Genomic DNA, 14,011 nt, shown 5'->3' on the forward strand with positions numbered 1-14,011 from the left:
AGAAAGAGAAACTTCAGGTAAGACTGGACAACTGATTCTGCCACCATTGCATATTTACAAACTGTGCCAGAAAACAGAAAGATCTCAAATGTTACTCTGAGGGAAGGAACATTATATTAGGGAGAATTTTCTGAGTTTAATTCTTAAATCATAGGCTCATCAGAATGACCTGGCTTGTTCACTGAACTCCTTCCATATAGCTTCTGATTCCCTAGGTCTGGAGTGGGACCCGAGTATTTGCATTCGTGACTAGCTCCCAGGTGATGCTGATGCTGCCAGTTCAGGGACCACACTTAGAGAAGAAGAGCTCTAATATTAGTCAAATGTGGTGTCATAATTTAACTCTTGGTGGGGCATTTCTCCAAATTGTGTTTGAGTACACAGATTACAGACCAGAGTCAACGGACATAAACTTGACCAACATCTGGATGAGGCTAAACCAAGATGTTTTCCATCTTATGACTTTCTCCCTGAACAATCAAAAGTCTTCTTAGATCCTCTGTTGATCCCTTTTCTCACTCCTAAGTTAATTGATGATTGAGAGAAGGAACTGGCCCCAGGTGGTTCCCCTTCCCTTTTGGGGAGAACTGACTATCAATTGCATACATTTCATTTTGCTGCTCCATGAAAAAAGATTTACAGGGGTAGATTCTGTACTGAGGCTTGTGGCTGGTCAGCATTGCCTGTGACTGATGGCACAGTTTATTTCTGGAGTTTTGTATTAGGAAGCTCTTACTTGCTTCACACTGAAGTCATGCATTAAATTCAGGGGGTACACCTCACCTTTATCAATATAAAAGAGAACATTTTGAGCTCTATTTTTGTGGGAATCCCATTTCTCCTTCTCACCTGATCCTAAATTTAGATAGGACATAATGGGAGAAAGTATAGAGGTCCCCTAAAACTTAGCATTACTGCCTGGAAAAACTTTATTTACTATTTGTATGTATCTTTTTTTTTTTTTTTTTTTTTTTTTTTGAGACAGAGTCTCGCTGTATCGCCCAGGCTGGAGTGCAGTGGCGCCATCTCGGCTCACTGCAAGCTTCGCCTCCCGGGTTCACGCCATTCTCCCGCCTCAGCCTCCGAGTAGCTGGGACTACAGGCGCCCGCCACCTCGCCCGGCTAGTTTTTTGTATTTTTAGTGGAGACGGGGTTTCACCTTGTTAACCAGGATGGTCTCGATCTCCTGACCTCGTGATCCACCCGCCTCGGCCTCCCAAAGTGCTGGGATTACAGGCTTGAGTCACCGCGCCCGGCCTTATTTGTATGTACCTCTATGAGTTATAATACAAAATGGTGTGAATTTTGATATATCTACCTGACTCCTGGCTTTATATTATGTTCCCAACTATTATTTTTTTCTTTGTCTCACTTTCTTAGTTTGTATTTGTCACCTCATAACACATGATCAGTAATATATATAATACAAGATATGATATAACAGGTAATATAATAGAAAATTGTATTCTTATAATACATATATAATATTTTGAGATAAAGTTATTGTATTAAGATTTATATTTTCATCTTTGTATGTTAATTTGTGTGTACATTATAGCATTTATTCATGTGAGTAAACTTAAATACTGTTAAGAAAAGGTGATGGATAAACAAGTAAATATATCTCAGATTAGCTGCCAGGTTTAAAACTAATGACAGATTCAATAACATAATTTTTCAGCATATGCATTTTGTGAGTGAACTCATAAAAACTTACATTCCAATAGATAGCTATAGATCTTGTATGCATATATCTTATATGTATCTTTTCAAACTTCCTCTATTGTACTGAAACTGTAAGACTACTAGCCTGAGACTATCAAGGCACAGGAAGAGATTTGGTCTAATTTGCCTTCCCCAGTTCTTGACTCTCAGCAAAAGATTGGTAAGTGGATTTAATGTGAACCCAAACACAATGGGAGTTAGCCTTCATCATAGCCCAAATCCCATCCCTTCCTTTAAGGCATCTGTGATCATCAGCACATAAGTTGCAGGGGCTTTTAATTGAGTGAGTGATCCAATGGTAAAGTTAGTTGCATTTATTAAATATTTGCTATGTACCAGGCTCTATATTAAACAGCTAACATGTTTATCTTACTTAATCCTCAAAAGGTATCTTCTATTTTTTTTTTTTTTTTTTTTTTTTTTTTTTTTGAGACGGAGTCTCGCTCTGTCGCCCAGACTGGAGTGCAGTGGCCGGATCTCAGCTCACCGCAAGCTCCGCCTCCCGGGTTCACGCCATTCTCCTGCCCCAGCCTCCCGAGTAGCTGGGACTACAGGCGCCCGCCACCTCGCCCGGCTAGTTTTTTGTACTTTTTTTTTAGTAGAGACGGGGTTTCACCGTGTTAGCCAGGATGGTCTCGATCTCCTGACCTCATGATCCACCCGTCTCGGCCTCCCAAAGTGCTGGGATTACAGTCTTGAGCCACCGAGCCCGGCCAAAAGGTATCTTCTAAATAGAAAACTGAGGCCCAGAGAGGTTGTATGACTTGCCCAAGTTTATACAGTTTGTGTGACAGACCTGGCACTTACATCTAGAAGTCTGACTTTAAGCCCTGTGTTATTCAGCATTATGACAAGGCTGCCTCCCGGTGAGGAAATGGGTGTAGAAATGAACAATACCCAACACCAATGGTTTCTCCCATTATTCTTTATAGTGTGTGTGTTAATGGTTATGTGCTCAAGCAGAGCCAAATTGGAAAGAAAATATTTGTACCTATTTATTCACTTAATTTAGAATACCCATTGCACCAGTCAATTCCTAATGAGAAAGCCCAGACCTAGAGCAGATAATATTCAGCTTATAATATTTAAATGACTGGTCTTCCTTGTTTTGTTTAAAAAAAAAATGCATTTGAAATCCAGAATATTTGGACTTTTACTCAAGCACAGAATTAAGGTTTTCATTAAACAAAATTAAATTTTGAATTTATCTATCTCTCAATTTGTTCTACACGGTTGAATAAATTAATCTTGAAGCAACTCCTCTGTATTACCACTATTGCAACCATTGACTTCTAAAAGCTTTAAAAGGTTCTGCACTGTTTGGCCTGAGTTACTAAAAATGTATTTTTATGGGTTTAACATACTGACATGTAGACATGTTAAGCACAGTGGAATTCTGCTTTAAACATGAGCCTGGTGCTCACATTTGTTTCCGTGATCTACATTAATTATCTAAAAGACCGTAACCATGAATACCTGGCAATGAAGCTGTATCGTACTTTCTATTTTATCTTGAAAATAGATGAGGAAGAAATGTATTTGGCAAAGCTTGCTCAATCCTCATATTCCTGACAAAGCATCTTTCAGTTCAGAAGAATCATATTACCTCTTGCCCCTTTAAACACTTTGACAGCTTAACAGAGATGTTTGAATGTTGTGTTAATTGTAATCACTTGAAAATGGTTGTTTTTCTGATTCTTAATAACCAAATCACTTAATTTCAGAGAAAAGAAACCTCAATATTGGGCATAGCTCAAAGAAGTAAAGATTAAACAGAAGAAGCAGAAAAAGAATGTGGGGCCTTTTAGGGCCACAGTCTCTCTCCTTTGGCGTTAAAAGACTGGATTAAATTTTACTCAGAAACTTACTAGATGAAAACTCTGGACAAAATACTGTTCCACAGTTATCCTTATTAAATGGTTACAATAATACCTTATTTCCAGGGTTAGTTATTTAAGTTATCTTATGTTTGTGGTCTCATAAATAATATATAATACAAATATAAAGAAGTCACAGGCAAAGACTATCAGTATTTGTTTTCCCAATGAGTCTACGTGATTGTATATTTTTTTGTTGCTTAAGTTTTTAAGGTTCTTAAATACTATAGCTTAGGATGAGAATTAAATAGTTTGACATTGTTTTTAAAATAATCTTATGGAAAGTCAGTGAGACAACCATATTAAAATCTCATCAGCAAAATTCTTTCCTCCCTTCCTACAAATCATCTTCAGTAAAGAGAGAGATTAGCTTTTATTTTTCACATACTCTGGAAAAAGATATTTAATTCAGGCTGATTGTGTTAAAGTTTCTTCTTCCAACATAAAGTTTTGTATGTATAAAACTTCAAAATATACTGTATAAATTGGCCACAGTAGGTTATATTTTTAAATATAAAGACAAGTATTGCATATCTTTTGCCACCAGAATAGTATAAATATTGCTAATATAAGTATTTTGTGTTCACTAAATACAGAGACAATTTCCTAGACTAATTACCCTTTAACATTAATGCAGTCCTATACCAATTTATTATATTTAGAAAAACTAATGTTAAGATACTTTTTATATATCATTATCTAAAATGTACTTTGATTTCTGGAAGTTGTCCAGAATTAGCTTGATTCTCCTTAAACAATTTCTAGTGTTACAGAGCATCAACATATATTCTAAAGTTATCTTTTTTTTAAATTTTATTTTTATCAAGTTCAGGGGATAAATGTGCAGGTTTATCACAGGGGTATAGTGCTTGGTGCTGAGGCTTGGTTAGTTTGCATTGCACCATACTATAATAAAGACAAATAAACAGAAACCTCTCCTCAAGTTTCAATTGATACAACTGCCTTTATTGAGTTCTCTACCATTCCTACAACTTTGCTAAATATAATTTCATCCCTTTGAAAAATCTTCTAGAGTTTTAAAGAATTCATCATCTGTAACTACTATACTTTATGGCGCCTTTCTTTACAAGAATGATTTTAAACAATCTAGCCACTTTATCTGTTCATGGAGGAGAATTTGCCTCAATTTTAAGATCATTGGAGGGTAATACCGAGGAAAGCATCTCTCAAGCAAGAAATTTTCTATGACTAGTTTTTACTGATATTCCTTTATTCATTGCTACTGTTATTTACTGATGAATGCATATACCATATCATTCCAGAAAGGATACGAGACAGTTCTAAAACAACATGTGGTAATACGTTTAAAAAATCTACATACATAGTTGAGGTGACAAGAAAATAAAGGTAGACAAGGTTATATGAAACCAGGGAAGACTGAGACAAAAATTGGGCCCCAGGTTGCTGAGGAGGCAAGCCATAATGACAAGCACACTCAGTTACCAATACAGGACCCTGAAAGTAAGCAACTGTTTTTAGAAGTTGTAACCCATTCTGACACCGAGACCTGAGAGAAATTTTTCTTACACATCCCCACAAAGCCCATTGCATAGTGCCATTGTAAATGCCCTCCATGTCATCGTACAGCAAATACAATTAACAGCTCTATAGTACTTTGTAGTATAACATTTCTTGGTGTTTACTGATTACACAGGGATAGTACAGGAAAAGTAAAAGTAATTATATAAGGCTACATTAATTAATGTAGTACAGGTGAGGAGGAGTTCATTAATCTGGATGAAGCCAAGAAAATTTTACTGGAGGAATGGATGTTGACATCCTTCTATAGAGCCTCATAAATCTTAACATTGCTACCAAGCACTTTGCTGGAAAAATGCTTTACTCATAGGTAGGGCTCATGTTGTTCTTAGAAAACAAGTTGAAGCCCCCTCCAACCTAAGCAAAAGGAAATATCAATAACTTTATAACATGAAAATGGAGACATCAAATAACCACCTTCATCAAAAAGTCTATCTCAATTTAAACCACTCAAATAATACCAACTTTTGAATAATGCAGTTTTCTGATGAACCCTTTAAGACAAATAGAAAAATGTTTTCCTAGACTAGTAAATATGTGACAAATACAAAATTATAGTCCAGAACTTAGATATATGTTGAAGAATGCATAGTTACAATTAGAAGTAGTCTCATGCCATTCTTTCTTACAAGAATTAGATAACAGAGTCAGTTATCTATAAAGGGTACCTCTAGTTCACATTACCCATAAAAAAGGCTTTTCTTTTCCTTTTAGGAGTTGCAGAGTACTTGGCATTCAGTTCAACTAAAATAAATATCAAGTTAAAAGAACAATGTAGAGCTTGACAGAAAATGGGGGCAGAATAATAGTCTTTTATTACCCTTTTGGAAATTATTCTGTGATATGAGAAGGCAGCATCACTATTATGATATATAATTACTAACTGTTTAATGTTAGTCAAGTTATTTACCTAACTGCTCTTTGTCTGAAAATCCTCATCTATTCAACAGGAGTAACAATAGCAATTTATAGTTTTGTTGTGAGAAATAAATGAGGTAGTAAGTGTAATATGACTACAACAGTAACTAGCACATAATAAATGCTCACTTAAGGTTAGCTGTAGTTTATCAGAAAACAAAAAGTCTACATTTTGATCATATAACCTATAACCAATTCCTATTCACAGCATTAGAGTAAAATGAAAGTGCAGTAAAAGCTGCAACCATTTTATGTCACACCAATATATTTACGTACTGGGTAATACATAGCAGTCTGATGGCATTGTTGGGCCTAAAACTTGCTTCTAATATAGAAAACAATGGATCATAGACAGTCTAGATCATAAGAAATCACACAAATCATCAGTTTGGAATTATATTACTGAATATAATTTTCAAACACATATAATTTAATGACCCTTTCTCAACAACTCAGGAGCCAACAAATCTACCATCATCAGTAGAAACCAAGAAAGTTCAATTGAGATTCTTCCCCTGGGTTTTGGGGGCAGTTTGACGTATTGACCACCTAAATCGCTAGACTCACAAATGCAACACTTACAGTGGAATAATGCAAATTTGATTTTCAGATAAAAAACTTTTAAGTTTTTCCATCTTGTTTTATTTTTTTTTTACTGCTGCATAACAAATTATCGTAAACTTAGTAAACCTTAAAAAACCCAGTTTTTTAGCCTACAGTTTCTGTAAGTCAGAAGTTCAGGCCTGACCTGACTGGCTTCTCTTCGAAGGGTCTCACAAGGTCAAAGTCAAGGTGATGACCAGGGCTGTGGTCTCATGCAGAGCTCAGAGTTGCTTGTGTCTCTAAGCCTGAGGACCACATATGCTTACTGGCCATCAGTTTCTCTCACCATTTACAGGCCTTCTACATTCCTTGCCAAATTGGTCTTTCTGTCTTTTAAGTCATCGAGAGACAGTTCACTTTGCTTTGAATCTCTCTCATGCTTCACATTTTGACTCTGATACCAAGATGCTGATTTAAAGAGCTCATCAGTTTAGGTCAGGCCCTTTTAGATAATCTCCCTTTCGTAAATTCAACTGTGCCATGTAGCATAGCCCAATTATAGAAGTGATATCCCCAAATGCCCATGATATTAAGGATTGTAGAGGGCATGGGCATACTAGGAATGGGCCTTTTAGGGAACATCTTAGAATTCTGCCCACAATATACATCAAAAGCCTTAAGAATTAATCTGCCAAAGCCTATACCAAGGGTCCATTACACTGGTACAAAATGCCAAGTCTTATAATTTATAAGAAATTGGCATATATGTTAAAGGCATTGTTCAGTTTTCCTATACATTTATAATTTTAGGATAAAGGTTTTCTGTTCTACAGATGAGATAAATTATAGGCTAAAACAGGCAGAAACATACCCTTGCCATTGGAGATTTAAAAAAATACGAAAAATTTCATCCTACCATTTTCCATGTGCTTTATTTACCCTGGATTTTTTTCTTTAACTGTACCCTATATGGGTTATGTTAGTAGTATTTAGTCAGAATGTTTCATAGGAAATCAAGAACATTTGGAACAACTCACCTTAATACACAAAAATGAGATAAATAAGCTTACCACAAGTCACTGAAATCTGGACTTCCAGGACTGTATGAAGAAATTCATGTCATGAGTAACTTTATTAGTTAATCTAGTCACATGACTGGATCTATCATCTTTACTTCACATCACCCCATAAGAACTTATGCACTGTTTTTTCACTTGCTTGAAAAGCAGTTCATTTTAATTTGTCAATATCTGAGCTAAAGTTCTTCTAAATTTTGTTCCTCATGTCATCTTATTTACTTTATCATATATTTTTGTTTTTGTATTTCTTTGTTTCTTAGGTAATGGATGACTGAGTTGGTTGATTTCTTGTTGCTAGATCTACCCTATAAATATTTTTTAAAACTATTTACAGGTTTTAAGTGCATTATAGTTATTATAGCATATGTATATGCCTATTTATATCTGTATCTATCCCATCTACCTACAGACTGGTTTTTCTGATGATTAGCTCATCACCAAGGAATGTTAAGTAAGGGATAACTAATATATTTCAATCAACCACAAGGGATTGTTAGTGGCTCTCTGGATCCCTCAGTCACTGAGGATTCTAAGTTTGGTTAGAAGTAAAATTGCTCAGAAAGGGCTGTGTGAAGTTAGAGTTGTTTGTAGGTGTTAAAGGCTGAAGTATGTAAAGATGCAATGCTTTATATTTGGTATTTCACATTATATTTGGCATTTCATAGGAAGTTGTTATTCCAGAAAACACAGATACTTAGGAGATATTGTATATTAAATCATCTTTATATTGATATGTTTGTTAGCTTAAATTTCTTGATGTCCTGAAAAATGTCTGAACCTCATGAGAATGCCTAGAACTTTATGGGCAGTGAAAATGATCCTGATGGTAAGGAATGGGTTAAAAGAATTCTGCAGATATAGTCATTTTTTTTCATTTTTGCCTAGAGAAGCCATGATCCCAAACAGCATTTTTTTTTCTACTGTGTATTTGGTCTTGTGAAAGGAATAAACAGCACCCTTGAAACCATTCCCAAAACCTACTCAAAATAGAAGATTCACTTATGGTAATCATCAAATCTCTTTGATCCTCTGTAATAGTTTGAGGGGAAATGACAAATAAGTTTGAACTAAAATGTTTAACTTGATAGATAAATTCAGAAATACACTAAAAGTTTTTTTTTTTAACAAATGTGTTTTTATGCAAGATGAAAAAACAAGCAAGGCAGATGAGTTAACCACTGAAAAACTTTCATCTTATATTCTACGTTGATGCATCACATTGGAGATGTAGAAGTCACATAGGGCAAAATTGGTGTTAACAACCATCAATTTTCAACAGAAAATCCTGTTAACAAACAGAATCCATACAGTGAAATAAATCAAACAGTGAATATTAATGAAGACTTAGAAAATAAAGTCACAATCAAACTTGCAGAAGAAAAATGATCCGCTATTAAGCCTAAACTTTATTAAAGAGAGGAAAAATGGGAGAGAAAGACGAAATGAGGGTGAAAAGAGGGTGAGAATGAAAGTAAGAGAGGGGGGGAGAGGGGGGTAGATTTTTAAAAACTATCACATTGTGAAAATCTGACTGTTGTATTCATAAGGCAACATAAACAATATTGAAAAATTTTAGTATCTTAGTAAAGATATATCTAGTTCAAGACAAGTTAAATATATGAATTCATCTAAATATTTCCTAACTTTGGTTATCAAAAATAGTTATTCTAAGAAGATTTACACTTTAAAGACGGCCCAAAATATGTTATGATCCTTTAAAGGTGAAGTAATTTCTCTTTTTGTTTATTTATAGCTAATTAGTCTTTGTCAGTGTTGCACATTGGTTACACTCCAGCATTTCAAGGTCTGTTTGCTTTCTGATTCATATAAATTAACCTGTATCCTTTACTTACATTAAAAGACTTGTATTTAATTAGGAACATGTCATGTCAAATTTATGGAATGGGCTACAACCTTGCCAATTTCTTTTTTCTTTTTTTTTTTTTTTTTTGAAACGGGGTCTCCCTCTGTCGCCCAGGCTGGAGTGCAGCGGCCAGATCTCAGCTCGCTGCAAGCTCCGCCTCCCGGGTTTACGCCATTCTCCTGCCTCAGCCTCCCGAGTAGCTGGGACTACAGGCGCCCGCCACCTCGCCCGGCTAGTTTTTTGTATTTTTTTTGTAGAGACGGGGTTTGACCGTGTTCGCCAGGATGGTCTCGATCTCCTGACCTAGTGATCCACCCGTCTCGGCCTCCCAAAGTGCTGGGATTACAGACTTGAGCCACCGCGCCTGGCCAACCTTGCCAATTTCTGCATTACTGCTGGAGAGACAATCAGTTATTTAGGGAAGCACATTCATTCTTGAGCTACAGTGGAGTTCCAAACTATTGTTCTTTCTCTGTATTTTTATTTTCTTCTAGTTTTTTTCAATCTCACATCTTTCTCCTTTACCCCAAATTTTCCTCATCATTGCATGCATACCATTTTAACTCTCTTCCTTGCTTATTAACTTTTTCTAATTTTCTCTGTTCTAACGTCACAGAAATGCATTTTTATGTTCAATTTGGCAATAAAATTGGAAGGAAATAACATGAACTTTAAAAAAGCAAAAGATTGGCCAGGCACAGTGGCTCACGCCTGTAATTCCAGCACTTCGGGAGGCTGAGGGGGGTGAATCATGAGGTCAAGAGATCAAGACCATCCTGGCCAACATGGTGAAACCCTGTCTCTACTAAAAATACAAAAATTAGCTCCATGTGGTGGCACGTGCCTGTAGTCCCAGCTACTTGGGAGGCTGAGGCAGGAGAATTGCTTGAACCTGGGAGGCGGAGGGTGCAGTGAGCTGAGATTGCACCACTGCACTCCAGCCTGGGAGACAGAGTAAGACTCTGTCTCAAAAAAAAAAAAAAAAAAAAAAAAAAAAATAGCAAAAGACAGTTCCGGTATTAACCTCCAAAAAATTGAACATGTTTTGGAGAAAAGATTAATATGAAATTATTAACAAAAATTCTTTCTACTTATTAAAAAATCCAAACATCTATTTGAAGAGAACAGAACCCAGTCATTCCTCATCTCATGCATTTAAAAGGTTCAACAGTAGGAGGATCGATTACCTCAACTTGATCAACAGGTATGTTTTCATAGTTGTACAAATTATCCAGGTCTTCTAAGGTGCCATCATAGGTTTCTGAGTCGTAGTTGATGGACTCTGGAGTTGGGGCAGTCACAGCAGCATCAAAGATGACAAGTCCCAGAACAAGTATTGCCAATGTCTTCATTATTCAAGCTTTCCTAATTATAAAATATTAAAATGCATAAATATTTAATTGATAGTTTATGAATAGTTTGCACTAAATAGAAATGATAAATTAGTGTCATTATCAAAGAACTCAGGCTGGTAGCTTTCCTTCCATGGATAATTTATAAACATAACACATGAAATCATCTGTTTCCTAGGACCATTGCCACCAGATGTTCATATTAATTCACAAACCTGTCTCTGATTTTACAGTGGATATTTTAATTACAGTAAAATTTTATTTTATTTTATAGAGAAAAACAGAACTTATTCACAAAAGCTTTTTCATCATCTAATAGTTTTACCATTTATTAAACATTAAGATCCTTCATCGACTCTGGGATATGAAGTTGAAGATGATGAGGATAATGATGATGATGGTGATGATGACTGCAAATGTCATACCATTTTATAGGTGAAGAGACTGAGACAGAGTTGACTGGTAATACAACTAGGACATCCACAAATAATTCCAATTTCAGTGATCCATGGTGTGGCTTAGGCATTGGGGATTTAAAAATAATTTAAAGAAAATAGGACTCATAACTGTTTCTTGTGCATTGAAGCCTAAGGCCTTCTTCAGAACAAAGTTTTGTTTGTTTTTTCTGTTACTTTTTTGTAGCCTCTGGATATATCAATACATACATTATTTAATATGTATATCAGTATTCCATGCAATATTGTCCAAAATGTTCCTAATAAAATAGAATAGAAAAAAATTTCCTTTAGTCCTCAGTATTTTATTTAATTCTTAATAGCTATCTAAGATTTGAACTCAGAACCAATAGGAATACGTGTTTAAAAGGCACTACTTAGCATGATTTCCTTGTATGCCTATGGTATTGTAGCCATCTTTTTTTTTTTAATTCCTTAATAAGCACAATTCTTATTTTCCATTATAACTCTTATTATGCTTTTTGAGGATTCAATCAAGATCCTATAATTTTAATTTTTTTTTAGTTCTGTATATACTCATTTGAATACATTTTAGTTTAGAAAAAAACTTCATGTTTAATTTTAAACATTTAAGTTAGTGTTATCAAAATGTTACCTAGTGATTCTTTATTGAGGAGGCAGAGTATTGTAAAATTATGTATCAAGCATATCTAATTTTAGAAGCTTTTATATTTTGGACACACTTCTTGGATTTACTTTAAGAACAGTACCTGTGGTGTTAGTACCTATGCATACATATAAAAGGGAATTCATGATAAATATTACTTTTAAACTTGAATGCACTGGCAGACAAAATGACCTTCAGTTACTTGAAAGAAAGTCTTTATGAACCAGGTTTAGGCAGAAGGATATGAAATTCCTCTGAGAATAAGAAGCAGTACAAGGAGCTCCTTCTTAGCTCCCCTATGCTTTCTTCAAATAAATTTTTTCTTCACACTGGATAAACTAAGCCTCTATTTCAGTTTCCTTTGCAGAAATCTTTGCAGGATTGCAGATTTGGAACTGTTCTAGGCAATTACCAACAAAGTCCTACTTAATAAAGCAGTGGGTTTGCAAGTGTTCCAGGAACCATTCCCCCATAATCAAGTTGGAAACATTAACAGAAGCCACTACCAACTTAAAAAAATATTTTCCTTATATGTTTCTGGCAACTTCCATTGTTCAAAGAAATTTTACACTTGCTGGCCTTTTTTTTCTCACTTCATACTATATTTGATTACATATGGCTATATCTCAGAATTTACTTGCATTTTGCATCACTCTTAGAGCTATCAGCTATAAGGTAGTCTGTGTGAATTGTAAAAATACAAACAGCATCTATCTATGTTTAGTTTAAAAATTTATATTCCTTTCTTCAAGTAATTATAATAGCATTTAATGTAGTTTCTTAATTGAAACGTTGTGTTCACTTTATACCATTAATATTTTAAAATTTATGTGTTTTAAAACTTTCAATATATAGCTCAAAAAACATTCTAAATGCATAATGTCATGTCATCATTACAATACTTTTAATCTCCTGAAATTTCACCATCTTCTCCCTTTGCATAAAATTTCAATTAATATCAATCAATAGTGCCTGTCTATACTGGCAAAGAATGTGGTCTGTGTCAGGACATTTTGCTTAAGACATATATTGGAAACCACTATAATTTTATTGGCATCTGTCATGACTATTGAGATTAACCATTTGCTGTATGTTATTAATTCTTAAGCTAATTCAAAATTTTGGATTTTCCAAGAATAATATAAATACAAAGTCAATAACAAAAATAAACCAAATCCATTGAATCAAAGTTCACCAGAAGATATTAAGGCAAGTTGAATTATTTTTTAAAGGTTGTTATGGTAGGGAAAGAAAGTCTGATCCAAGAAGAAAGCAAGTATAAAAACTTACCTTTGGCTCTGACGTGATGAAATGGCACAAAGTGACTGAGGATGCAGAGCTAGTGGTATTTGCCCCTGACCAATGGATGTGAATTCTGGTCTGTGGGAGGTGGAATTTATAACACTCAACTTTCCGTTTGCAAAACTTAACATTGGGAAATACTTCTCAGTCTTTAAAAAACCCCAAATTATTTTATAGTCACCCAAACTAAGCAGTAAGATCCAAATCACATATTACATAAAGTTCTTGAAATTATGTTAATAGAGTTATAATTGCCAAAGTAACACCTTAAAATTTTTAAATGGAAAAAGTTGGATTTAACATACCTCATCTATAACAAATTTACCAATTAAGAAATGAAGTTCATGTATACAGTGATACTATAGATGGATATTTTGGCTCTAATAAGAAATAATTTTCCCAAAACTTGAAGTCTTGAATTGCTTTCTACATTTTTCATTAGTGTTAAGTGAAATTTGGTAAATGTTGCAGAAACCTTACCTGTTTAATATTGGGTAAGTAAAAAAAGATATCCCAATTATTTTGATTGTGTGGAATGCTTTGATAGCAAAACAGGGAACAATGAAACTTTTGCATAACTTAAAAAAATTACGTCCAGAAGTAAAGCATAAACATGATCTGAGTGTTCTGGGGAGAAAAGGGACTCTTTTTTAAAAAAAAAGTTATTTTATCTATCATAGACAAAAAAATCAAATTTCACATTTTTTC

The 14,011-nt window shown here is 34.6% G+C and overlaps 1 protein-coding gene across 1 annotated transcript in view; it reads right to left on the reverse strand.

Moving 5' to 3' along the window:
• Positions 1-13,371, reverse strand: part of EPYC (epiphycan) — a 43,119-nt gene extending 29,748 nt beyond the window's left edge. Inside the window, exons 1-2 of the mRNA XM_010383944.2 lie at positions 13,292-13,371; positions 10,754-10,931 (exon numbers count right to left, since the gene is read on the reverse strand). Of these exons, the coding sequence (XP_010382246.1) occupies positions 10,754-10,918 (165 nt within the window). The 5' untranslated portion in view covers positions 10,919-10,931; positions 13,292-13,371. The remainder of the gene's footprint in view (positions 1-10,753; positions 10,932-13,291) is intronic.
• Between the last annotated feature and the right edge of the window lie 640 nt (positions 13,372-14,011).

This window comes from Rhinopithecus roxellana, chromosome 10, assembly GCF_007565055.1.
Source record: "Rhinopithecus roxellana isolate Shanxi Qingling chromosome 10, ASM756505v1, whole genome shotgun sequence".
NCBI classification, from domain to species: Eukaryota; Metazoa; Chordata; class Mammalia; order Primates; family Cercopithecidae; genus Rhinopithecus; species Rhinopithecus roxellana.